Raw genomic sequence first — 25,665 nt, forward strand, 5'->3', positions numbered from 1 at the left:
ACAATATTGCATTATATACTTAATTATAGCTATCGTCACCTGACGTTTACGTTGTATCTTGTCTTGTTTTCGTCACGTGATAAAGGTTCGTTGACGACGACTTTTAGTCATAATTTGCGTTGACAAAAGCAACACTAGTAAGTATGCAGTGATGAGATTAAGAGACCAAGCAAATCAAGAGAAGATGAGAAAGAATATTTCAGATCTGAGACACAGAGAGAGGAAGGAAAAGCTGTAAAATAGAGATAATGAAGACACAATGGACACAGACAACTAAAGGGACTGTAACGTCAAAGAGGAAGACAATCAGCTGCCTAGGAGCTGAATGAGCTTTCCTGCTACTGTGTGAGTTTCACCTACAGCAGGCTGCCGTGAGCCGCAACCACTGTCCTGACAAAGAAGGCTTTGTGAATTTGTATTTAATTTGGTTGATGTGTGACTTTAATAATCATCCAGTCAGTGCAATGCAGCTGATCAGTCTTCTTCAAGCTTCAGTCCGTATTTGGATACTATGCAAATACTATAACAGCATTACTACAGCATCACATTATATATAGCATACATTTTGATATAAACCATATAAGAAAATGTATTGTGACAATATGATAATGCAGTATAAAGTGTGTGAGATAATGTTAGCTCTGGTTATGTGAGACAACACAAAAAGTAACGTGAAAAAACAGTTTCCCACATCCAACCCACGACTGTGGTTATTTAATTTGCTTCAAATGAGGTTTAACATTCACACAGTTTCTCTTGAATACACCAACACTGATCCAGCATGTGGGTCTTCAATAGATGCTACTAGCCACATTAGCCGCAGAACATGCTAATGCCAAATTCAACAGCTAACCAGCAAAATAGACACTAAAGCAACATGAAAATGGCAAAGCTTGCAGGTTCTAAGTTTGAAGTCAGTATAGATCCATCCTTAAACTTCAGTTTGAAGTGAATCCTGCTTTGTGTTGGCCCTCAAAGCAGTCCAAAGTAAAATGATTAACACACACATATGGCCCAAGACTTTTTCAGTTGTTATTGTGGGGAAATGTCCACCAAGTTGATCCAATGGATCTTCACTTCATCTTATGGTGGGAATAGAAGGAGATTTTTGTGTTGATTTTTTGCAGCCAACAACAGACAAACTGGCATGCGATGCTCATAATGTTACCTTATCTTCGTGTTAACAGAGTCAGCATTTTACCAAGGATAACAGTAGTTACTGGATGTGACTCCAGGTCTCTGAGAAGGAGCACTGCGTTCTACCTGTGTAATTGCAGACATAGTGAAGCAGTTTATTTTTAATATTCTAAAACATTTGTCATGGTTCTAACAGTACTGCAAAATGCATATCGTGACAGAACCTGACAGTGATGAAGCCTGTGCCACCAGTTTTGTTTTGTTTGTTTGTTTCTTTTTTTCTTTTCTCTTTTTTTTTTTTTTTTTTTACCTTTTTTAGAGTTTAACTTTAAAAAAGACAGTAGGCTTAAATTACAAAAGGTCACCAGTTTTAGACAGTTTATTGAGGTGTTCCTAAAACATGAGATACCTCTAAAGAATAATTATCATTATTTTTATGTTCAGCTTCTTTATTAAATGACATTTAACTGACTGAATGTAGGACAAAGACATGCTGCATCAGCATTTGCTGAGATGCTAAAAGAAAAGCCCTGCCACTAAAATCTAAGAAATTTTTCATCTAGAGGATGAATTAAATTTTTACTGCTATTGATACCAAATCCTGAATTCATGCCAGAGTTAACCAGCTATCCAAATTATAGCTGGTTCCCAGGACGTTACAAAGGACAGGCTGACATTATACACTGGAGGTAGCAAGTTTAACATTAGCTTGATAAAATTAGGTTAACCAATGCAGGGCTAATCAAAACATTAACATTAAAACTCAATTAGCTGATGCCTCATTAGGTGTAACCAGTGCCATTGAAAGACAGGGTTAACCTTAACCCTCTGTTGATATGGCTCTGGGTATAGCACACTCACCAACTGTTAAACTCATGCATGCATACATCTAAAACTGTGGGTATGTAACTGCTATGTCTTGAAATGCGAGGGCTCTCCAGGTCTGCAGGGCATACAGACACACACACACAATCCTACCCAAACACTAAAACTGTCATGATCTGGTTTGTTTGGTTTTGTTATTTCCTGTTTTATGTTGTAGGTTTACCCTATGTGTCACATTTTGCTTTACTTCTTTTGTGTGACTGTCCAATTGCTTTCACCTGTGCCTCATTAGTCCTCCCTCTCCAGTGTATTTAAGTCTGTGTGTTCCCCTTAGCCTTTGTGAGTTCACCCCATGTGCATGTTGTGTCAGTGTTCCAGTCTTAGTTTAAGTTTACCTGCCTTTTCCCTTTTTGGATGCCTGTTTTTTTTTTTTATTTATGCACTCAATGCCCAGTCACAGTGGAGCACCCTTTGTCCTTTGTTGGAATACTACTTTGGTCTCGACTTTTGCCACCATCTCCCTCCTGTAAGTCTTTGTTTGCTTGACTTTTTGTGTTAATAAATTAACTGGACTGCACCAGGCCCGCCTGGTCTGGTTCAATCCCTGTTTGTCCATGACACAACTCCAACAAAACACAACAAAAACAGATGCACAAAATGCCCTGAGACTTCCTTCTTGACACACAGCCACATGTAGTACAGTCTAATGCTGTCAAAATTGGCCAAAAATGACATGCAAATATTTCCTCTAAAAAAAAAACAAAGGTTTGAACCATTTGAAGATCTACTTTTGCACATTATATCCATAAGAGGGCAAACCAATACAACCCCATTTCCAGAAAAGTTGGGATGCTATGTAAAACAATTTTCAATTAAATATGAGTTTTCAGTGTTTTGCAAATCACCACATTCTGTTTCTATTTACATTTTACACAGTGTCCCAACTTCTTTGGAAAAAGGTTGTACGAGAGACATACTACTTGTATATTATTTCAACATGCCTTTTAAAAGATCTGCATCCCTCCACATTACAAAAAAAACAAATAAAATAATGTCTTATACTGTTTTTGAATTATTCCTTTGTATCAGCTTGTCTTACATTTCATTTTCAATCAATGCAAGTGACGTTGTGTACAGAGTTTCCAATTGATGCTGGTCCACGAGTCCTGAAAGATTTCAATGTCCTGGACAGACAGGAGGAGCTGCGGTATTGTTATCAGAATATGGACCCTATTGTATTGTCTACTCCTGTGTTTTTGTGTCAAAGTGACTAACAGAGACCATAATTTAGAAGCTTTCCCAGTACTGAATGAGAGCACTGCAGGCAGCAGCCACGAAACAGGCTGCAATGTAATCCACTGAAAGTGTTTGTTTTTGACAGACTCAGATTGTTGTAAGTGTCTGACAATATTATGGAAAAGATCCCCACAGAGATAGACCACTGTGTTAAACAGTAAGATCTGTTTTGTTTAACCAGAAACAGCAGCTATATCATGCTTACCAAAGCCACCAGACTCCATTCACAGAAACAGGAATTTTATCATTGAAAGAAAAAAAAGAATAAAGAATTTTCCAAATTGGGATCAATAAAGTAAAAGTCTAAGTCTCTAAATGCAACATGTCTTTTCACTGTTCCAATAATCATCACTAACTCTGAATTTATTAAAATAAATTCTTAATTCACCAGACACTACAATAGAACAGACTTCCAATTGCCGGACTTCAACAATGAAACAAACAATTGAATGAACAAACATTTTCTCAGTAAAACAAAACAAAATGTATTAATTACTGGACAGTGTGATGCAGTGCAGTCGCTGTGGCAGATGACGCTTTTTTTTTTTTTTTTTTGGCACAACTGAATATTCATTTTCACAACTGAATGTATGGATTGTTTTTTACAATTTAAATAGAAATTAGAATATTCATTCACTGCCCTCGTACACACACATAACAGATGGGTTCACATATTCTAACGTCCAGTCTCTTCACACGTACACATACACGCTCACACACACACACACACATACACTGTCGGGTCATATGGCGGAGATGGATGGAGATAGATGGTGTCTGTTTGTCAGGTCGTCTCTCTCGTGCTGGTCTAATGAGGTGACACACTGTCCTGACTGACACAACCAGTTCAGCAGGGTCAAAGACAAGTTAATGAATTACTAATCCACATCCATAAATAACCACAAGGTATCGGGGCAGACCCTCAGAGAGAGGCTGAGAAATGTTCTCAATATCAAATGTTCCATTACCGCAAGTTTTTATTCTGTTTCATGTGACCTTTCCTGGACCAGCTGGGTCAATTAAGAACACATTCAGATTCACACTTAGTGTGACATGTTAGATGAGAGGTGTCTCCATTAAATCTTGTACAATAAGTTGAAGATATAGGGGCTAATGGCTCCTACGAAATCTGGCTGATCAGGAGATTGTGGGTGAATGCTCTCTGAAATGTCACCCACTGAATTCATTGATCATTCAAGGATCAAAGAGCACCAGTCTTTTACATGTTCTAGCACATTTACAACAAATAAACTATATCTAATTTTACAATTTGTCATGTTCTTTAAAGCATACCGTAATTTTTGCCCTTATTTTGGCAGATCAGACCTCTGCTCAAAATGATGCTGGGCGTGCTGTGATTGGTCTCGTCCCGTCAGGAGTAACAAAGCTAACATAAGTCCTGAGAATAGGTTTAATCAGGAAAAAGTGAAAGAGTGTACACCAGTGTGGTAGTACAGCGGGTGTGGAAGAGTTTGAAAACGTGTTGAAAACAGTCCAAACTTATTTATCAAGTCCTCTGATGGGTGCATTTATGTGTTTGTAGGAAAATTAGCCATTTGGGATTTGAGAGTGGGCAGCAAAAAATTCACTGAATGTACAATCTGTATTGCAAGGAAAAAATTACACCATGAAATCTGACTATGAGAAGCAAAGTTTTCTTCTGAAGGGTAGACTGAGGAAAGAATGTACGATATGGAGTACAAGAAAACAGGTTTTTTTCACATCAGTCATATTGATTTGTCACAGTAGGAAAATCACAGGTGTCACTAATAACATTAACAACCTGCATGCACAGTAACAGGGCTGTAGTTGAATAGTCCTTTTTTTTGCTTACGAAGATTTCTAACAGTGAAATGAGTGACTTAAGTGCTTCCTTTCTCTTTTAGCAAAGAATACACTGGACCATCCGTAATCAAAGGAAATGACATAATGCCACCAAACAATTCTTTACAGGGGCTAAATTCATAGCAACACACCATTTGGCTGGTCAACATGGCATATTACACATCCACAGCCTGCATGAGTCATAATAACTTCTAATCACAATCATTTCGAGGTGCTTACTCAGTTGTGGTTCTTAAGATAGTACATGCACAGGCTCATAATCAGAATATTAACCACAACTGTCTGTCTTTCAAGAAAAGAATGATCATATGTGCAATGGCAGATTTCTTGGCTAATCTGTCTCGCATAAATTATACAGTTATTTTCCTAGAATCATGCTAATCTGAGAACGTTTCACGCGACAGCAGACAGCAGACTTGAACGCCATTTGTCAAAGCATGAGAAGTGGAGGCGATGCAGAGGGAGAGAGAGAGAGAGAGAGAGAGAGCCTGGACAGTGAGGATACAGACGTTTCATAGAGATGACGAGCAAAGCCTAAGCACAGCTCTGTGTGTCTGTCACTGTTAACAGAGGCTCCAGTCTGCAGTGAAGTTCATACACTCCACTGATAAACCACATCAAGAAAGTTTTTTTTATCACGTCGACACTGCTGTCCATATTCTCTCACTCTCTCTCTCTCTCTCTCTCACTCTGTCTCTGCATCAATTGATGGTTTTTATAATGCCTGGTTTTAGCATACCCGGTGCTGCAGCCCCTCAGCACCCCGACTTCTCACATCCATACTTCTTTTTTTATTTCAATTCAAACCTTGGTAACAGGTAAAATTCAAGCAATTTTCAAGTTAACTCAAGCAAAAATGAGTTATATGCTGAAACATCTTTCAATGCAACATGGGCTCAAATTCCAGGAACACCATGTATTTGACACAAGTACCACAGCTGAGCAGCATGTCTCTAAACAAGGGTGAATATCCTCTTATACTAACATTAGTGCCACACAGGCAGGTTTAGAAGATTTTGAGATTGACTGATAAAACCTAAATGAAAACAAACGCTGTACATACATTCTCTCATTTCATCCTTATCAGATGGTGACAGACAGACAGACAGTCTCTACAGCGAGTTCTCAGGCTATAGCCAGCTTCATTCAAGCTAATCAGAAATCAATAAGGGAATGGATAAAAGAATTGGACCGATAAGCAGAATAAATAATGGAACTGGTATCAATAAAATCTTACCAATTCCCATTCATAAGCATTTTTCAAGGACTATGTCCAAATATAACGGGAAACATTAAGTGGTTTGACATTGCAGCTCTTCTGTTTTCAGTGAAAAACAAAAAATCATGTCCACACTCTCCCTCTGAGGCTTTGTATTTTGTTTCCATATTTTACACATTCCGCCCATGTAATCCAATAAGGTCGACGACTGATAAAGCACCTCTCACCTACCTGACTTCATTTGACTTGCTAATTAAACAGAGCTGTTATCAAGGGTTTCATTTTAATTAAATGCACTTGACGTTGAAAGTAAGCAGAACATTTTTCTGGGTTCTATTTAAATGCAATTGTTTGGGTTGCACCGTCTATGTCTGTGTGTCAGAGTCACTGTGTGTCTGTGTGTGCTTGTGTTTGTTACATCTGATTCGTCCCACTGCAGTGCTGCCAGAATGTTGCAGATAAGGGTGAGTGGCAGAGTCGTGATACTCTGCACTGCACCATTCAGTAATTACCTTACTGTGACAGTGGATTGGGTCAAAGTCGGAAACAAATGCAAGAGCAAAAGACTCAACAAGAGAACAGAAAAAACACATGCAGACAAGGCATTCATAGAAATGTTGTCCTCAAATGCTGTCAAAAGCTATACATTCGGTGGTGCCCGGTTAGCTCCCCTGGAAGAGGGTGCGCACCATGAATTAAGGCTGTGTTCCATTCCTAACCTATTGCCCTTTGCTGCATCTTGTCCGTCTACAAAAGGCCAAAAAAAAAAAAAAAGTCACATATTTGTCTGGGGAAACACCTTCAACCTCCACTAATAATGCATTAGGAGGTCATGTGGACAGTAGGGAACTTAGCCCAAGAAGCAGCCTCAACACAGGGAAGTTAAAGGTTCATATTTTTTGGTGCAGTCTGGTAAAAGATGTGAGCTGGAAGTGAAAAAGTCAAATGTTCAGCTTCCCATCAACATCTAAAAGCAGTGAACAGTAGTTATGAGCCTACTGATTCACTTACTTATTTCAAAGGTATACTAGTTGGTCCTCTGTGAATTTCCAGCTCTAAGACAGCCTGAACAACTCGAGTTTGTTACCACTGCCCAGTGCAGAACATCAGAGAACTGGTGCAAATTCATCAGGCAATCACTTGCTGGAAAATAGCGCAAGTGATCACGTGTTCTAGTCTGGTTGTGTGAAAGAGAGAGTTCATTTTGTAACATTAGCAGTGAGTATTAGAACGCTGACTGACTGAACAGACTTTCTTTAAATGATTCCCATCACGCGTCCTCTGTCTAACCTTTCCCAAAGAGGTTATCTGAAGCAAACTGAAATTGCTTTCACCACTTGAGTGCTAACGGTTTTAAGGATGACCGCAGGGTCAAGACCAGCAATCAAGAGTCCCATCTCTTCCTGTTTATGGTCTGGTAAGCTCTCGCTGGCTCCCACAAAGAGGATGCTAAAAAGCAATTGTAGCTCTTTGCCAGGTGACTCACAAAGTGGTGTAGCAGGAGAAAACTGCTGGCTGGTTAAATGTGAAAAAATAATGTACAAGAACAGAAAATGCATGCATGTTACAAATTAAAAAATAGCTTAAGAGCTGATATGAAATGTGCTCAAGTAGTCAGGTTATGCTTTACCCAATCCAACCAGTAGAGGAGGATGTTGTTCCACTTTTTATTGGATCAAATATGAACTTCTGGATGCTCAAATCATTAAAATTCTATTCATTTTTTGACACTTAGTGTAAATAATTCACAGAATACTAAATGTAAGCAATAACAATTTCCTCAGTTCTTACTCTGCTTCCCAAGTCTTTGCACTTTCTACTTGCACTTGTTCAAAGTAGCTCCTCACTTTCATTGCACTTAGCCTAATGTCACAGTTGCCTTTGAGCATATTCTCTCCCCTCAACCCCCTATCAGTCTCGAAATCCCAGTATCATAAGGTCAGGACTGTTAATATGGCACCCTGGGGCAGCCACTGGAAGTCACTGCAAAGTCATAACTGTGAGTCAGCTCAGCGTAGAGACCATGACTAAGACTCTGCAGATGAAGCACCAGCTTAAGTCCACAAGTAACCAAAATTCATTTTCAACATTTTTCACTTCTGAATTTATTCAGAACATATTTTCCTTATTAAATATCTACATATTGATGTTTTAGTTTTACCTCTATGGGTCTGTGTGCACACACAATTTGCACAATTTCTTTGCCTATTTATCATTTTCCCCCTATTTCTATATTTTGAAATTTTTATATTTCACATTTATATTTTATATTAATATTCCTTTTCTATTGTGTAGCCTGACACGGCGTCCTGAGCCTCATTGTACATATTTACAATGAGATTAAAGATATCTGTATTTGTATTACCTGAACAGTAACATTGACCCCTCATGACCAAAACAAGGCTGACACAGATCAAAAACAGCTTGGTTTTGCTGACCTTTCATTCTGCAGTTGCTGCAACATCACAAGATTTAAGCAGCATTAACAGCTAATGTACACACACACATGCACGCACACACACACAACGAAAAATACATTGAATTCGCCCTGTCCATACTTGCTCATTAATGATAATGAAGGTGACCTGACCTGACCTGAAATTCAATTGGGTCTAATTATGTTGATTCTCTTTCAGCCTCCAAATTAAATGAAAAGGTGAAGCTCATTCGGGTGACAGTTGTCCTTTGTCTTTCCTAGGAGGTTTGTGGAGGAGTGTGTCTTGTATCCTTCTTGGTGGACCATCCTTGTAGTCACACTACAGGAGTGTAGCCCACTTAGAAGCAGAGATATTCCTAACGACTAATTTCCCTAACAATGAAATGGAAGTTTAAACAGACAATTAGTCTAAAAAGAAGAAAGCATTTTGAACTGTTATCTTTTACAGCAAAATCTCATTTTAAATGCCGCTGAAATGTGTGGAGCTTTGGGCGGTGCATCAGGGTTTCCCTTGGTGCAGGACATTGCCAGTGTTCAATGTCCCAGACAATTTGTTTTTGTGTGTGAGTAAAAAATGGGGACACCAACTTTTGAAGCTGTTCATGTACGGAATGAGAGCGCTGTAGCAAGAAGCTGCAAAATGTTCTGCAGTGTAGTCCCTTTGGCCATGTCTGTGCGCTGTCAAAGCACATCTGCTAAAACGGATTGTTTTTGCCACTGACAAGCTCAGATTGTTCTTCTATGTGTCTGATAACATTATGTAAAAGATCCCTCGAGAGACTGACTGTAAGAGTGTAATTTCACTAGCAAAACCAAGACACTCATCAGCCACAGACAAGGAAACTATTTGCTATTGCTAAAGGTATCATCTCAGGTAAAACCACCAATGCGACATCAATACTCAAATGCCACTGTGGATGTCCATACACATGCAAAACCTCCACACCACTCAAAAACACAATCTCAGAACAAGTCAGAAACCATGACCAAAAGAGCCCTGTGGCCAAACACATCAGTCTAATGAACCACGCCGTTGCCTCTCAGTTACATTGGAATAGAACATGTCCAACTCCCACAGAGGGCGGACACAGCAACACATGAACTACATATGAACTATTCTGGATCTACACTCCAGACACGCATGTCAATGAGGAAATGGACATCCACTGCTTTTTGTGACTCCCTAAATCAACCACTTGCAACTTACATCCTCTGTGTATGACTTGACAACTGTGTTCTCCTTTTCCTTTCAGTTTATTAATGGTTTCTATACTGTTGGTCTATGAAACAGGGGCTCCTCTTTAGTATGTTCTCATGATTGATGATGTGCTGCAAGCCCAACAGTACTTAGGAACACCCTACTGAATGTAGGGTATAAATCCAACAGTATAAATGAATTGTTTATCCAGCGATACTTATTGAGTGTTATCTGACACTGGTGATCTGACACTGGTGAATTCACTACTTAATGGATGTAGAGCTATTTACACTATCAAGTATAAATAAACCTCAGTGGGAAAAAATGTTGTAGCCCTGCGGTGTGCAAGATGGTTATTGGTTGTGTGTAGTCTCTGTGTTGGAGGATTGCTGTTTCATTTCACTGCGTACTAGATGTATATGATTGAAATGACAATAAAGACTACTAACGTGGCTACACCCATACACTGTTCTCCATTTCCCTTATATATCGTACATCAGAAAGGTATCCAGCATTGTTTCCTGGCAACAACAGTTAACACCTACGGTTTGTTGAGGAAAGCATTATGTAAATGTACTGTGGATGGAAACAACAGTAAACAAGTATTAAAGTAGACCAGCAGGTTCAGGGGAGAGCAGGCAATCAAACTCAGGCTGGGACTCAATCAAACAAACCCACTTTGAAAAAGGCCTGGGTATGTTATATCTAAGCATTTAGCATTACTACAAGCAGCTGTGCTTAGCAGAAAAAGCTTGGTTGGAGCCCACATGAGTCCAAACAGCATGGCAGATTTTGCCTGCAGCACACTGAACACCCTTCAGTGATATAAAGAGCAATATCAGAATATATGCATCACTAAAACACAGAAAACACCTACAGTAATATACACATGGCAAGATATCCCTTCACCAGTATGAAAAAAGCCGGCTGGGGGAAATCAGCCCAATCAACAACAACAGCATGTAACATGTACGAATCAGATTCACCAAGTAACAAGCAATTCTCCATTTCACAGTATCTCTCAATGTGTGTGTGTGTGTGTGTGTGTGTGTGTGTGTGTGTTCAGGAACTGGAATTGAGGTCAGTGAGTGGGGAACAGGTGTTGGCAGGCAGGCAGTGGGATCACAGGATGACCCTGGTATGGCGCACATGGACTTCAGTCTCAGATGTCCCATCTGAAATTAGGAGTTAGGGGAGGGAAGAGGAGGAGGAAAGGTGGGAGGAGATGGAAGAGTAACAGAAGGAGAAGAGGGAGAGAGGACAGGAGGACAACAGTAAAGGAAAGTGGGGAAAAGAGAAGGGAAGTGGAAGAAGAGGAAGCTAAAGAGCAGAGAAGGATGCTGGGTGGGGAGCGGAGAAATGTCAAGAAAGAGTTCAGCCTGACAGATCTTCAAAAATAGTTCCACCTCATGCCAAGGTCTATCTTGGGAAAAGAAACTTCTTTACATAGAGATGACCTCGATCAGCTGGAAAGACTTGGAGGGATGGAGGGACGAAAGTTGGGTTGGACAGTTGGGACGAAAGGCTGCCCTGATCTATTCTCGTCTTGACCCCCACCATCTCCCTTCTTGCTCTGTGAAACCAGACCTCAGGCCCACCCTTCAGAGAGGGAGGGGGGCTTTTTGTAAGAGGGTGGTCACGCTGTGCTTCAGCGATAGGTCACAAAAGACAAACTTGGTGTGAGAAAATTTGATCCTGAGCTGCATCATTGGCTTGCAGGCAGGCTTAGCGTCCTATGTGTGTGAAACACGTGTACAAATACTGAGCACAGATAGATATAAAGCCAATGAAGATCCTTCTCCCTCAGAGAAAACAAGCAATCCACCACCATAAATTGTTATGTCATGAAAAAGTTGAAGCGTGGGCCTTGAAATAAAAAAGGGCTTGTGATGAGTAACACACCGGCTCACAGATGCCTATAATAAAGATGATCATTACTCTTGTGTCCAAACACACGCAGTCTCTGGTTCCTAAATCACTTTGACAAAATTGTCACTGACAGCGACACAAATAAGACACACATTCTCCTTTTCTATTGCCTCCCTTGCAGGTCAAACAGCGTAAAACCAAACACATGTCATAATCTCTGTCTTTAATAATGCATTCTGCTCTACATGATCTAAGTATTACAATATTCAATCATTCAGTTTCACTTCATAGGCTGTTATCTAATAAAAATTGTGCTTAGATTGACTGTCTGTCCGCCCATTTACAAAGGCAATCAACTCCAGCATCTCTATGGAAAAAAAATACAATTACCATAAAAGACAGTGCCCTATAAAGAGTGACCCTTTGAATAATTCTGGATGGCTTTGCTCCCTCTGCAGACAACACACACACAAACACACACTCAAGACTAATCTTATGTGTGGCAGTAGATCAACTAACATATCCATAGGACATATGTGTTTTCCCTTGCACTTTCTTATGACCCTTATTTTCATTACCATTCAGGCTTTACCATTACCAGTGTGTTACTGCATCTGTTTTAATATCAGACATAAGGAGCCTTAGGTCACTAATCAGAAAAGAATAAGGCAAATAAATGTCAAATTAGTGGTCAATCAGTGGTTGTCAGAGACAAGGAATTTTGAAAACAGCAGTCTTGCCATGTAAGCTTTTCCAATGGCCCCCTCTTTTGGCAAGAAGCAGGAGTTGAAGCCCTTGGCATCTAAAATGCTGACACAGAGAAGTGGTATGCTGGATATATCACTACACTGAACTTTAATTACTATATACGCAGTGATTGTGTTGTTGTGTCAGCTGCTGTTAGTTATGACTGTTAGAAGTCAAGACTGTTTTGGCACAAAGCTGGTTACCTGAAAGTCGGTGTTGCTTGGTGCTCACTCGGTTGGTGTTTTGGACAGCGCAGCAGAGGTGGAGCATGGCAAACATGGTGATGATCATCACCACACTCTGGAGCAGCAGGGTGAGCTCAAACTGCTTCCCTATCCTACAAGGACGCAACAAAAGCACCTATCACATTCCAGATGGAGAGAACTTACAGAATACAATCTAAACATACAGTACAGACAACAAATTCATGTGGCATTTGCAATTAAAGTGATAATAATAATGCATAAAGATGGAAAATAAACACCACAGTTAACACACAAGACTATTCTATTCAATTCTAAGGATTTTCTTAAAGGACATGTTGTCTGGGCTACAAGTAGCACAGAAAGACCTTATAAATAATACAATGCTCTAACCATATTCTGTAAAAAAATCTATTAAATCCCCTCTTCTTCCAGGCCATTGCCCCTCAAGTCAGGACAATGACCTGGGTTCCCTGATGTGTAAAACAATTTGAGATGAATTAAGCGCCAGGATACAGTATATGGCTCAGATGATATAATCAATCTCATTTTATTCTATCTGAGGAATGACTTTGTAGACGGCCTGTCTCATCCAAATTGCAAAAAAAGAAGAAAGCAAGAAAGTAGATGAAAAAAAATCCAGAAGACATAAGAAAACTCATCGTATGAATACACGAACATCTCCCTGTCTTCCTCACCAGAAGAAGATGCGTAGGATGTTGGCTATGAGCAGCACCAGGCAGACTCTGGTGGAGAAGCCCTCACTGTTGCTGCTCCTCTGGATCTCCTGGTACTGTGGCACATAGGGCAGGGCTCCCCCAAACACCATGAGGCAAGACGCCAGCCAGGACAGCAACGTCCACGAGCCATCCATGTCCTCCTCCTTCAGAACCACCTCTGCATCCATCACTCTGAGACACGCTTAGGGGTGTCCAGGGGGTCTAGAGGTTGCACCTGGGAGGCAGCAAAATGACAGATCACTTTCAAAATAATGGGAGTTTAGCTGAGTGACTGTGGATGGATTGTCTGAGGTAACCAGAGGTCAATAACAGGGCCTGAAATCAACATTCCCCCACAGGCCAACAGCAGTAACACTTTTTAAGCTGATTACACTTAAATGCCTCAGCTGTGTATGGACCAGTTTCTTTTTTGACTGTTTTAAATAACTCTCCCTGCTGACTGCACAATACTCTCTCTCACTACAACAAAATCTCATTAAAGGAAGACAGCGGCTCTGGCCTAATGGCCAAGCTTATGCAAACATTAACATATCTTCAGATTTAGAGAAAATACAATTTACACAGCATATTCTTAAATATGCACAGCAGCAACAACAACAACTCAGTATACAGATTTCAGTCAGTGACCATGTTTTCACCTTTCTACTTACAGACTCTTAAACTAACGTGTGAGTGCAGACTTTTTTCTGTAGCTACTGTAAACAAGTCAGCGTCTCTCAATGCTTGTAGGTTGAACAAGCCTGTTTTTCCCTTTTCCTACATTTTGTTATGGTTACCAAATAAGTCAGAAAATATTATTTCACTTACTGACTGATTAGTAAGTGAAAAAATACCTCAGCTTTTTTTCTCTTTGGTTTTTAAAATTATTTTTGGAGCAAATTATTAAGTAATTAAATAATAGTGATACATTTTACAAAAAACGAAAAAAAAAAACATTTCCTCTGTGTAGCCCAAATGCACATGCTGTCCATGCAGTTGCACATACAGTATTCAGACACATACTGTACAGGTAGAGATGGTCACACCTGAAGGTTATGTGAGTAGAAGTGGTGCAACAGGTAAACATACATATGCTGAAGTGCCAAAAACTGCAGCTCCTCAAGTGGCCACTTGACGTTGGCTCCGAAAGCGAGTCAATCCCCACAGACCGCATATTAAGATGTCCAACTTTACAAAAGAAATAAATGCGTACATGTTTACAGCATGGTACAAAAAGGCTTTGGTCTCTATAGCTAAAACTGTATGGGGGTGAATTTTTGTACAATTCACTTGTTAAATTATATTAAGGCTTTAACACCTAGCTGCTAGTTTTCAGCAACCAGTCTTCATTTGGTCCACCTCAGCTCCATCCCCCTATTTTTGGAGTAGTCTGGAGTTAGGCAGAGTCAGGTAGTGCCAAGATGGTGATGGCCAGAGCCACTGTCACTGAGCTTCACAGAGGCTCTTCAGAAACAAATACACTAACAGCTCCACCTCTATGTCTGCCACTAATCCACCATCAACAACTCACCAGCTGAAAAACTGATTAGAAAACCTTTTTATTGCAGTCAATCATATCAGTTGTCTATAAATTCAGGACCCACGGGCAGAGAGGAAGCATGGTAGTTATCTTATTATAGAAGGAATTAGTAATTAACACTACAAGTTCCTCACTCTGAATGTGCACACAGTTAAACACATATTATTAACAAGATGTCTGCAGCACAGCTACTTCATATACTTGTGTACTCTAATCCTTTAAACAATGGTGTTTTTGGCAGGTGTTAGCAGGCATTCCTGAGGGGTGATAACATCAGTTTCTATAGGGACAATGGACTTGAAACACACATGATCTTTTAGAGATGGAATCATTCAGAGACATTTACTACGTGCTTGTTTCTCTGATTGCATGACAACAGTCGACATATTTTGCAGATAATACTGCACACTGACTTTTCTCCACACATAGATAAGGTGGTTCATGAGGATCGGGCAGGTGGATGAACCCAGGACACATATTGCTTACTTTTTTGAAAGAAAGCCTCTCTCAAATCCTTGTACTTCCCACAGTATAGCAAAAAGTGAGATTTTCTCTTTCTTTTATGACAAAGTGAACACCGCCTGTTCTGCCTGTGACAGTCTGTTTCTGATGACCAGGCTGTGTCCACTCGTTCTCCAGAGCCCCCCACAGAACAAACAGAGTGGTTCATCACATTTCAGACTATTTGATTTTCTGATTCTGATCAACAACTCTGTGGGAAAGGAAATGGCATGTGGACACTCTTGATGTAACAGTCAGTATGTTGCAAATAGTGAGAAGTACGGAAAATTGGTTCTTGTGTGACTGTATAACAATAGTTTCATTGGCAAATCTACAATCTAAAACAGGGGGCAGCATAAAAATAAAATCTTATGCTCCTATACATATTTGGCAGTAAGTGTCAGTTGGAAAGTCACTCAGTGCAGTTTAAACAGCAGTCAACACTGGGTTAACACAGTGAGATGTGCATAAGTCATAACAAAATAAAAAACCTCACGAACAGGTTGTCTGGTGGTGACTTTTTATCACCATCACGATTGGACTGCTGATAATAGGCTATTTCAACACGGCAGCAGATGCAGCTGCACTTGGAGCATCAGCAGTGATTCAGAAGATGAACAGGGTCTGATTACTCATTAGACATGTGTTGTTTCACATAACTCAGCTGTAAGTAAGGACATAAAGACTTCAACATCCCAGCCAAGGCCCAGAAGCTCTGACGGATAGAGCTACACAAACGGTAGAGGCAATTCCAGCCAATTCTCAAGGTATCCATACAGCAGGTCAGTGCGTGTCTCCAGGTCATTTCTGCAGAGCACTTTAAAAAGCAAAATTAGACCACCAAAGAGGTTGGGGCACAGTGTAAAGATAAATAAAAACAGAATGCAATCATGTGAGGTGTTGCCGAGCTCATGTAGTAAACTCCTTTATCCAATCATGCGTTCACAAAGTGATGAACCTCGCTCCGTCCTCGCTTGTGAGCGACTGAGCCTTTCCAGGATGCCCCTTTCATACCCAATAATGATCTTATCACCTGTTACCAATCAACCTGTTTACCTATGGAATGTTCCAAACAGGTGTTTTTGGAGCATTCCACAACTTTCCGAGTCTTTAGTAGCTCCTGTCACAGCTTTTTGAAAAGTGCAGCTGAATCAAGTTCAGCATAAGAATATATTAACAGAAATCAATGAAGCTGATGAGGTCAAACATTAAAGATATTGTCTTTATATTGTTTTCAGTTGAGTAGCAAGTTACCACATTCTGTTTTATTTCTGTTTTGATTTGGGGGAATTGCGGTTGTATTACAATGCAAAATGAATGCAAAACCACATACACTCGGGATTGTTAAACTATCAACAATGTGAAGTGAATGCAAAACACAATCCATAAATGTCTTTTTTACAGGTTTGCTACAGTTAAACATTACTCAGGGATTTAACAACCCAAGCTATTTCCTTCTGCCTCGCCGTGTGAATAACTTCAGACACCAGGAGCCTGAATGTGTTGGGACACCTCCAGTAACAGAACGAGCTGTGTTATGTAAGCAAAGCATAGCTTCCTGGGGCTGGGTCACTGACATGTCTGAACACTCTCACATCAATTTGGGGCTACTGGGCAACTACAGTTGAGCACAGCACAGCGCTGAAGCTCACCGAGGAGCACCTATTACAGCGTCTGGCTACACTGTTACACAGTAATATCAGCGTGCAGAGCAGATTTAAGGTGTGCAATGTTGAATTCAGCACTCTTAGCAGTTCTCTAATATCCAAAACAAACGTCTTTGTTCCAAAATGGTCATTTTAGTTTTAAAAGCCGCGCTCACAACACGCACATTCCCCCCTCTGACGCTGCTGGTACAGATTTTATGGCCGTCTGACAGAACTTTACTCACCTTCATCCACTTTCTTTCACCTTTTCGAAACACCGACCCGCAGAATTGTCTCGGCGTCAAAGCGCACTTAGCTCGCTGGCCATTCCAACTTTCAGATCCGAACTCGTTCTCAAGAGGAGGAGAGGAGTGCACGCGCAGGCAGGCACACTTACACACGCGCGCACAAATACACACACATCCAGGTTCTGCATCATTTTTAGACGCAGCAAACTCCTCCATTAAACATGTGGGTCGCTGGGGCATTTAATGGGACGCAGGCTGATTCTGATGGAAAAATGCTTTGAATGACGGGGTCTTCGTGGGGGGGGAGGAGGTAAACAAAACTACTAAGCAACCAACTGTACATGCTCCCCACTCAAAACTCAATGTTCCACAAGTCTTAGCGCTGTGACGCAGCTGTCGCGAGAGTTTTTGTGTTGTGGAACAGCTGACTGTGCGGAGGGTGGTGTGAGGGACTGCTATCTATTTCGAACAGTTACAAACCTGATAGTAAAATAATCGGTTGGCAGCTCTCTGAATTTTAGTACTGTTTAGGCACTGATAATCATTTACTCTACAACATGGCCGAGACGGACCCCAAGTCGGTGCAGGACCTTACCAATGTGGTGAGTCGTGATCGAGCTAGCTAGCGTTAGCCTAGCTAGCAAAAGGCAATAAGAATGCTAACGATGGCAAGCTATCGGTTAGCGAGCAATGCTTAGCCAGAGTACAGCGTATCGGTAGCATTTCGTGCTAGTTACTCGTTTGTGTATTAATGTGGGTTCGTGTACTCTAAGTGTTCAAGCTGTTTAGTGAAGCCAGAACGTCCGACTTGTGTTTAGCTTCATCACGTTATGTAATGGTCAGTTGGTCCGTAAATGACATCACCAAATCACAACCAAGTAAGCCGCATAGCGTTACATAAATACAAGTGATGCTGCTGTGTAACGTCAGTTATGTAGAGATACGTGCTCTGATAGTAACTGTTCTACTGTCAGCTGTCATCATTTTGAATAATGTACAGTTTCACTTTGCAAATCTACTTCTCATCTGTTACAGTAAATACAAACACAGGCGAGGTAATGTTTCTGTGTTGTCATGGAGATGAGCGTGAGCGTTAAAAATATCAGTGGTAGTTTTATTTATTTTTCTTTCTATACACTTTTGTATTCACTGAAACTGTCGAGTAAAGCCTAAAAAAATCCCAACATATTCCTGTCAAGGCTCCCAGTTATATATGTTTATATTTACATTTTTGATTCACTTTCATTTTATCCTCGTGCCTCCTCAGAGGAAGGCCCCTCTTAACCTCAGGCTTTAGCATGTGTACAGTCCGTTTGGTGAAGTTAAAGTTCTGATCACTGTCTGGGGAGAAGGCATCACTTTGGATACCACTGTCACGTGATGTGATAGACAGACAGACAGTGCATCAATACAGAGCAGTGTGAATTTATGGAGCGTTCATTGTTCAACACACGTGGCTTTCATAGTGAATTAAATAATCGTCTGTCGTGGTTACTGAGTTTACATTGATGTCAAGAAAACTTACTTTAAAGATGGTTTGTTATCAACAGGTGCAGTTTTTTTTATATAATTCATAGAGTAGACAGGCATGGTGCATCAGAGTTGGAGGGCTCATGTTTCAAGAGCATTGTTAGTCTTGAATAGTGCACTTACAGTGGGATTATGGGGTATGTGTGTTCCTATGGATGGCTGTGGTTTCAGTGATAGAGAAGGTCAGTGGTCTGCATGTCGAAGTCTCCTTGGAGAAGATACTGAACTCCATCAGTGTGTGGGTGATGGTGGTATGTGTGTAAAGCACTTTGAGTGGCTGGTTGAGTAGAAAAGCTGCATATAAATACAGTCTGTTCACCACTTACTACCTCCTGACATCCTCTACAGATTAAACTGGCAGTTTTGATGTATAGACGCCATCCTCAGTGAACCCACTTTGATCAGTAGATTCATTGATTTGTGGCTCAACTGTTTCAATGACAGTATTTGTGCTGTCTGTCTCACAGGTCCAGACTCTGCTGCAGCAGATGCAGGACAAGTTCCAGACCATGTCAGACCAGATCATCGGGAGGAATATCCTAACCAGTACTTTAAAATGGCAGCAATCCATTGTTCATAGATTAATGCATTAAGGTGCAGAATTTTAATCAAATCCAATACTAGACTGAGGTCTCAATGTACAGTTCTTACATTCTCATTTGTTTCACACACTCTCCAGTTTCCTTTCATAATCAAAATATAGACTGACTCGCACATTATTTTGTAGTAAAGCACTTTGAGCTGCAGTTCCTGTGTGAAAGGCGCTATACAAGTAAAGTTTGTTATTATTATTTATAAAGAGTAAATTTGTGAATTATGTTCCTTAATGGATTGTCCACTTGATGAGATGAGCACACGCATCGATGACTTGGAGAAGAACATTGCTGATCTGATGACCCAGGCGGGTGTTGAAGAGATTGAGGCAACACCGGAAAAGGCTAAAGAGGGTCAAGGCTCATAATGAAGGTAAAAAGGAGGTGGTAGACCAGTATAAACCAGTGTACTTTCATATATTCTTAATACACACAGACATATATATATATATAGATAGATAGATAGATAGATGTGTCTGGTCTGTTGCCAGTTGAAGCACTTGGTGCTAATACTGCACATGTAAATGTGTCAAAATGTAAGCTCACCTGTTTCTGAATGAATTCACCTTTTGTCTTTGAACCTGTTTCCTCCATCATGGACCGTGTGTTTTATCTGTCCGCAGGTTCCTCAGTAACACTGAGTGAAGTCGGTCCTATATTCAGGAGCAGCAGACTTTTTGTCATTCTGAAAATGACTTGTATTGATTTGGTGTGTTGTAGTGTGAAATGCTTTTTTATATTATCGAATATTGTGATAAACGGTTCCAGTTGTGTCATGACTTGAAAAGTTGAACGTTATTTGTAAGCTAGAATAGTGTGATATGCCCTTCAGAACCTAGTATGTGCAGGAATGCAACTTATGGACTTGTGCACAGCCATGGTGGTTATTTCGCTACCATCAGATATAATTAATTAAATCCCACGAGGCGAGGGGGACAGTTTGGCCCGAACCTGTTCTGAGCAGTACAACCCACAGGCGAACAGGCCAGTACAACCTCCATTCCCACCAACATGGGAAATGGGCACAGTGAACATCTGAAGCCTGCAGTGTTTTCCAAACAACACTGATACTACCAAGGTGTGGGATGCATTCCAATTCTAATTTTCCTCTATTAAAGCTATTTAATACAACGCTGTTTGTCATGTGTTACATAATAAATATTAAGTTAGGTGCTAAGTAAATTTCTAAAAATAGAATTAACTATGAGGTGCTCAGTGTTTTTCTGTATTTATTTTTTCAAGACACAAATGTATTTTATAATGCAAATTATCTGGAACGTCTCAGTGTTGCATGTTTTTTGGTCTATATAGTTTACATGTAGTGAAATTCCATTTTAGTATTTCTAAGCTGAGGAATTGGAAATATATCTTTTATTATGGTCGATAAAATATTTTTGACCGGCATTTAGTGAGTATGGAATTAGAGGTATTTACAACAATGTGCACTCAAAGGTAGCATTTAGACAGGTTGTAACCACACCTTTGTCACTTCACTGCATAGAAAGAAACTTTATTCAAATTAATGCAAGTGCAAAATGAACAAACAAAACAACTAACCCACAGTGATCTTCAAAATAAAGTGCCAAGAGCATCAAACCGAAATGAACAGCGGCAATCAAAACATGTCACACGATCTAATGAAGTACGTCAGTAATCCATGAACATTAGAAATGCAATGTTAAGAACTGTAAGTATTAGAAAGTAAACAGATCCTTAACTGCATCCTAGTATCAGCTGATGAGACTGGAGTTTAAAGTTAAAACTCAAAGTCTGCCTCCGTCATGTCGATGGCCCAGGCGAACTTCTCCCTTTGGCTCTTATTGTAGATTTTTTCTACAAGTACCTCCATGTTCTTACACCTGAACACATGGGAACAAGATTGTTAAGCATAGACTGCAAAATAAATATCAAGGTTAACCCACCAGTTAATCTTTCAACAGGTCTCATTTCTCTCTCTTAAAAACAAACAGAGGTGTCCACATGGAGACCATAAACACACTGCAAGAATATAAGCAGCAGAAATGATAGGAATAAAACCAAATAAACCAAAAAAAGTGTTACAGCAGACCAAGTGAGTGTACTGATCTGTAATCTCATTGTTTTAATCCGTTAGTGAGGTACTGTGAATGCAATACTTGTGGAAATGACAGGTTTTCCAGAGAGATTGTTAGTCAGTACGCGGGTTGTTGACCAGATCCTCTGAGCTGAGCCCACCTGGTTGAGCCTGTAACTCAGGTTACTATGACGATAAACACGGATAAAAAGTGAACCAGCTTCACAAAACTAAAAATCCCAAATTTAAGTCTCAATGAGCAGGCTGACCCAATAGGCTTGCTACAGGCCCCGGGTGGAGGTGGTGCAGGTAGTTCAATGTCTGTGAGCTCACAAGTGTTTTCACCAAGGCAACAAGTTTGTTTACAGTGTTAACCTTCACTCACCAAGCCACGCTAATGCGCGGGTCCAGGTAGTTGAGCTTGGAGGTACCCAGTGCAATCTGTTTGTTTTCTTCTCTGTCAGTCGCCTGGACCTCCATCTTCAGTAGCTGCTCCTCACAGCGAATCACTGCCGCCTTCTTTCGCTTCACCAGCCTGACAGAAAATATGTTTACACGAAGGCAGGTGCCACAGAGTCAGACACCTCTGGCAGAAACAGAGTTGCAATAAGACTCCTGATCTTTCTCTGTGCATTCTTCCCACATTGTGGGCAGGCAAAAAGGAGTGTCTCCATCAGTGTGTAGCCTTCATCACAAGAGGACACCAAATAACTAAAAACAGGAGAAAATGTCCCACCTGCAGAAAACCACTGTCTACAAAAAACAAATCATTCAATGTTGTAAACGAGTTAAAGTGTCTCGGGGAGACAGACAGCACCGTATGTCAGTGTGTGATTTTGAGTCCTGGCTGAAATGCAAACTCTGTCTAAGTCTCCTTTCTTGTTGTAACAAATGGCATCTGATGTCCAGCAGAGCCAAATGTTCTTTTTCTCTGTGCTGCTCAATACTACATAATCCAAGGATTAACTTCTCAATCAGGAATTAAAAGCAATGCAGAGTGTACACACAGAAGCAGGAGTCCATATGTGGATGTCTGACTGCACTGTAACACAGTGTTACACAGTGTCTGTAATCGCCTTTTGGCTCTAGACACAAAGACAAATGAACAGCAGGGTTATCATCACACCTTCTGCGATTTCCTGTTCAAGATCTAACATTTCCCACAGCATTAACGGCTCATTATTCACAGTGAAGCCGTTGCTGTTAATGTGTGCAGGGTACCTTCCTACAGGTCTGTGTGTGCACCTTTTGATTTACTCTGCACAGAAGACATGTTTGTATTTTGAGATTGCTGTCAATCATTTTTGGTTGTTTGATGTCCAGAGCTTGCGGGGTTTTTCGTTGTTACTCTTACATCTGCAGCTTGGGGTCTGAGCTGCCTTTGGTCTTGGTCTCCTTCTTGGCCTGCTTCAGCTCCATCTTTGCTTGCGCCAGCTGTTCCTTTCGAGCATCAATCTGAGTTGAGAACACAGGCATGTTTTTACATATGGATTACTGTTAGCTTCAAAATGTCATTGACTGGGCTGGAAAAGTTACAATTCAAAGTCTCTTGAATTCTATGCTGGTCTTCTCTCAATAAACTGTGACAGCAGCACATTATTGTCCCTGCTCCTGCATTCTGTTGATGTGAAGGATGACTGTGTTCAAAGCACTACGTCAAGCGGTCCTTACCTTGGCCTGGAGGTTGGCCATAGACTGATTAAAGGTCTTTGGCGGTGCCCGCTGGTGGTTACACAGAATAGCAACTGCTCTGTTGGCCCTGTTGTAGGACAGCAGCTTCTCTGCCGTACTGTCAGACTCTTCGGAGGGTGACAGAACACTCATTTGTATTTAAACAGGAAAATCCAACTGAGAACACACATACGACCACAATTATGCACAGACATGTGAAAGATAAAGCCATTCTGGGGTCCCTCATGTTGTTATTGCCCACCCACCATCACACCACAACTCATCCAGTAGAACCACATGTCAACCTGCAGATTTTCTCTCAGTGGCAATTCAGGAATGAGAGGAGATTGTGACACTTCTATCTCTGAACGGGAAACTATGGCAGAGGCAACCAATGGGACGGCGATAAGAGCGAGGAAGAGGCGCACAGCACTGGGTACAGTGATAATGTGCACCTGCCATGACTGCAGAAGCTGGCTGATGTCAGGGTATCTTGAATCAAGTGAGCTAAAAATAAAAAAAAAGATTTATCATGGGACTCCATGACACAAGCAGCCAATGATAAGAGCCAGACTGATAAAAGGCTCCAGCATCGAAGCTGCTGGTACATGTCCAGCTGCACCCAGTAAAAGTTATTTATGAAACATTAAACTGCTTTACAGCATAGTGAGTGTGAGCGACTTACTGTTTGTGAGCTCTTTGAGCTGCTGCTGTAAAGTGATGGAGGCGTTGTATGTCCTGAAGACCTTCGCACTCAGACCCGGCATGAGAGAACTCAGGTGCTTGTTCAGCGAGCCGGTCTGTAATGAGAAATAGGAAAGCAATGGTCAAAGAGAAACAGGCAAAGACCAGCACACTCACATCAGCATGGTATAGAACAAATGCAGCCATTGCAAAGCCACTGGGTCAACTCTACCACTAGGTGGCAGTATGGCATTGTAGCACTGCACTGTTAAAAGTCTCTGTTATATACCATAATAAACAAAACACATAAAATACCAGCTCTGCCTGCATTATCGTCATCATCCATTAGAGCAAGGAGACTAAAAAAAGATCACAGCACTACTTCCCTTCTGACATTTCTGCAGGTATTATAACAAGTTAGAGCTGTCATAGCCACTGGTTAGAGAGCCATTAGCTCATGTCAAATGGCTGCAGCTTCACCAGAACAGTGTAAGGGCACAGCACTGGTGTGAAGGCAAAACAAACATGGACGCTCACTGCACACACACTGATAGGAGTTTGCAAACATGTGCACTTGAGAGGCAGATAACACATGGATTTCTAAACACAGATAAAAGCACACAGATGTGAAAAACGAACGCCCATGCGAGCTTGCTGTGGAGCTCACAGCTGTGGGAGAAGGAGGAATAATTCTCATGACTCTGACGAAGATTACAATAATAATGTGGCTGGTTTAATCACAGCGAGGTCAGGACCCGGCAGTCTGGGGTCACCAATCTGGACAAATGTGTGTGTGTGTCTCACCACAGGAGCCTTTTAGAAACAGGATGAGGAGGGTTTTCATGTAAACATACATGTGCATTCAGGTACACACATGCGCGCACACACACACACACACACACACACACACACAGTTGCCGTCGTGCCTGCCTTACTAATGAGCAACCACTCTGCTCCCGCAACACTAATGAAGGTGTCTGCACGTCTGAGGGGTAAGTACGATACCTCTGTTGTGTGTGTCATCTGTGTCATCTCCTAAGACATTATTACAACTTGTCATTACTGCAGCTGTAATTTCCTATCTAGAAAACAGGATGCTATTCTGGACTTTCATGAATATACTGCTAGCCAATGTGAGGTGATGGCAACTGATGTCAGAGAAATATTGATTGTTTCCCTTCTAAACTAGCAATGATGACCCGCTTTTCGTTTTTCGCTGGGTCCAATTAGTGTGTTCCCTGCATCAGTTAGCTGAAGAAAAAGATAATAAAAAACCTTCTATTCGATGGCGGTAGTACTATCAAGTAAAGGATAAATAATGAAATGTGCCAAAATAAAGCAGCTCATGGGGAATACGTCACACCGCAGGTGGTAACTTTATATATTTGACTAAGACTTAGTTGAAGAAATCCCACACAGGCCCCAGTTAACCTGAGACTGCAGACTGTACTGGAGCAGGCACTCTGACCTCAACATGATGCCCTCTCCCGACACTTTTCTGATGTAGGAACTGGGGGACTGCATCTGATCATTTTTGACTTTTCTGAAACGACCAGGACCAGGTGGTAAGTGGAGGTGAGGCAGCAGTTTCACACAATCACAAGTCTTTTCCCAGACGAACGGGAGAATGTTGTTTCAAATATTATCTGTTTATGGACCTTATTTTCCCATGTTCTGTGTCCAGTGGGGACAACAATTTTTCAT

General features: G+C 40.9%; 3 protein-coding genes across 3 annotated transcripts in view; 1 reads left to right on the forward strand and 2 right to left on the reverse strand.

The window, feature by feature from the left end:
• Nucleotides 1-17,504, reverse strand: part of LOC143322537 (solute carrier family 66 member 2) — a 58,945-nt gene extending 41,441 nt beyond the window's left edge. Inside the window, exons 1-3 of the mRNA XM_076733787.1 lie at nt 17,428-17,504; nt 13,475-13,730; nt 12,777-12,910 (exon numbers count right to left, since the gene is read on the reverse strand). Coding sequence (XP_076589902.1) covers nt 12,777-12,910; nt 13,475-13,683 — 343 coding nt within the window. The 5' untranslated portion in view covers nt 13,684-13,730; nt 17,428-17,504. The remainder of the gene's footprint in view (nt 1-12,776; nt 12,911-13,474; nt 13,731-17,427) is intronic.
• Nucleotides 17,505-17,831: 327 nt separating this feature from the next.
• On the forward strand, nt 17,832-20,684 carry hsbp1b (heat shock factor binding protein 1b). The gene is made up of 4 exons (XM_076732987.1): nt 17,832-18,032; nt 19,428-19,494; nt 19,800-19,926; nt 20,177-20,684. The coding sequence occupies exons 1-3, from the start codon at nt 17,988-17,990 to the stop codon at nt 19,919-19,921; spliced, it is 234 nt and encodes a 77-aa protein (XP_076589102.1). The 5' UTR covers nt 17,832-17,987; the 3' UTR covers nt 19,922-19,926; nt 20,177-20,684.
• Nucleotides 20,685-21,053: 369 nt separating this feature from the next.
• Nucleotides 21,054-25,665, reverse strand: part of LOC143322085 (DNA topoisomerase I, mitochondrial) — a 33,446-nt gene continuing 28,834 nt past the window's right edge. The window contains exons 16-20 of the mRNA XM_076732988.1: nt 23,963-24,077; nt 23,278-23,405; nt 22,961-23,061; nt 21,992-22,141; nt 21,054-21,412 (exon numbers count right to left, since the gene is read on the reverse strand). Coding sequence (XP_076589103.1) covers nt 21,310-21,412; nt 21,992-22,141; nt 22,961-23,061; nt 23,278-23,405; nt 23,963-24,077 — 597 coding nt within the window. The 3' untranslated portion in view covers nt 21,054-21,309. The remainder of the gene's footprint in view (nt 21,413-21,991; nt 22,142-22,960; nt 23,062-23,277; nt 23,406-23,962; nt 24,078-25,665) is intronic.

The sequence above is a fragment of the Chaetodon auriga genome, chromosome 6, assembly GCF_051107435.1.
Source record: "Chaetodon auriga isolate fChaAug3 chromosome 6, fChaAug3.hap1, whole genome shotgun sequence".
NCBI lineage: Eukaryota > Metazoa > Chordata > Actinopteri > Chaetodontiformes > Chaetodontidae > Chaetodon > Chaetodon auriga.

Coding starts and splice junctions, on each gene's coding strand:
- hsbp1b (XM_076732987.1), top strand. CDS start 17,988: ATGGCCGAGACGGACCCCAAGTCGGTGCAGGACCTTACCAATGTG. Junction 18,033..19,427: donor TGCAGGACCTTACCAATGTG/GTGAGTCGTGAT, acceptor TCTGTCTCACAG/GTCCAGACTCTGCTGCAGCA. Junction 19,495..19,799: donor AGACCAGATCATCGGGAGGA/ATATCCTAACCA, acceptor TGGATTGTCCAC/TTGATGAGATGAGCACACGC.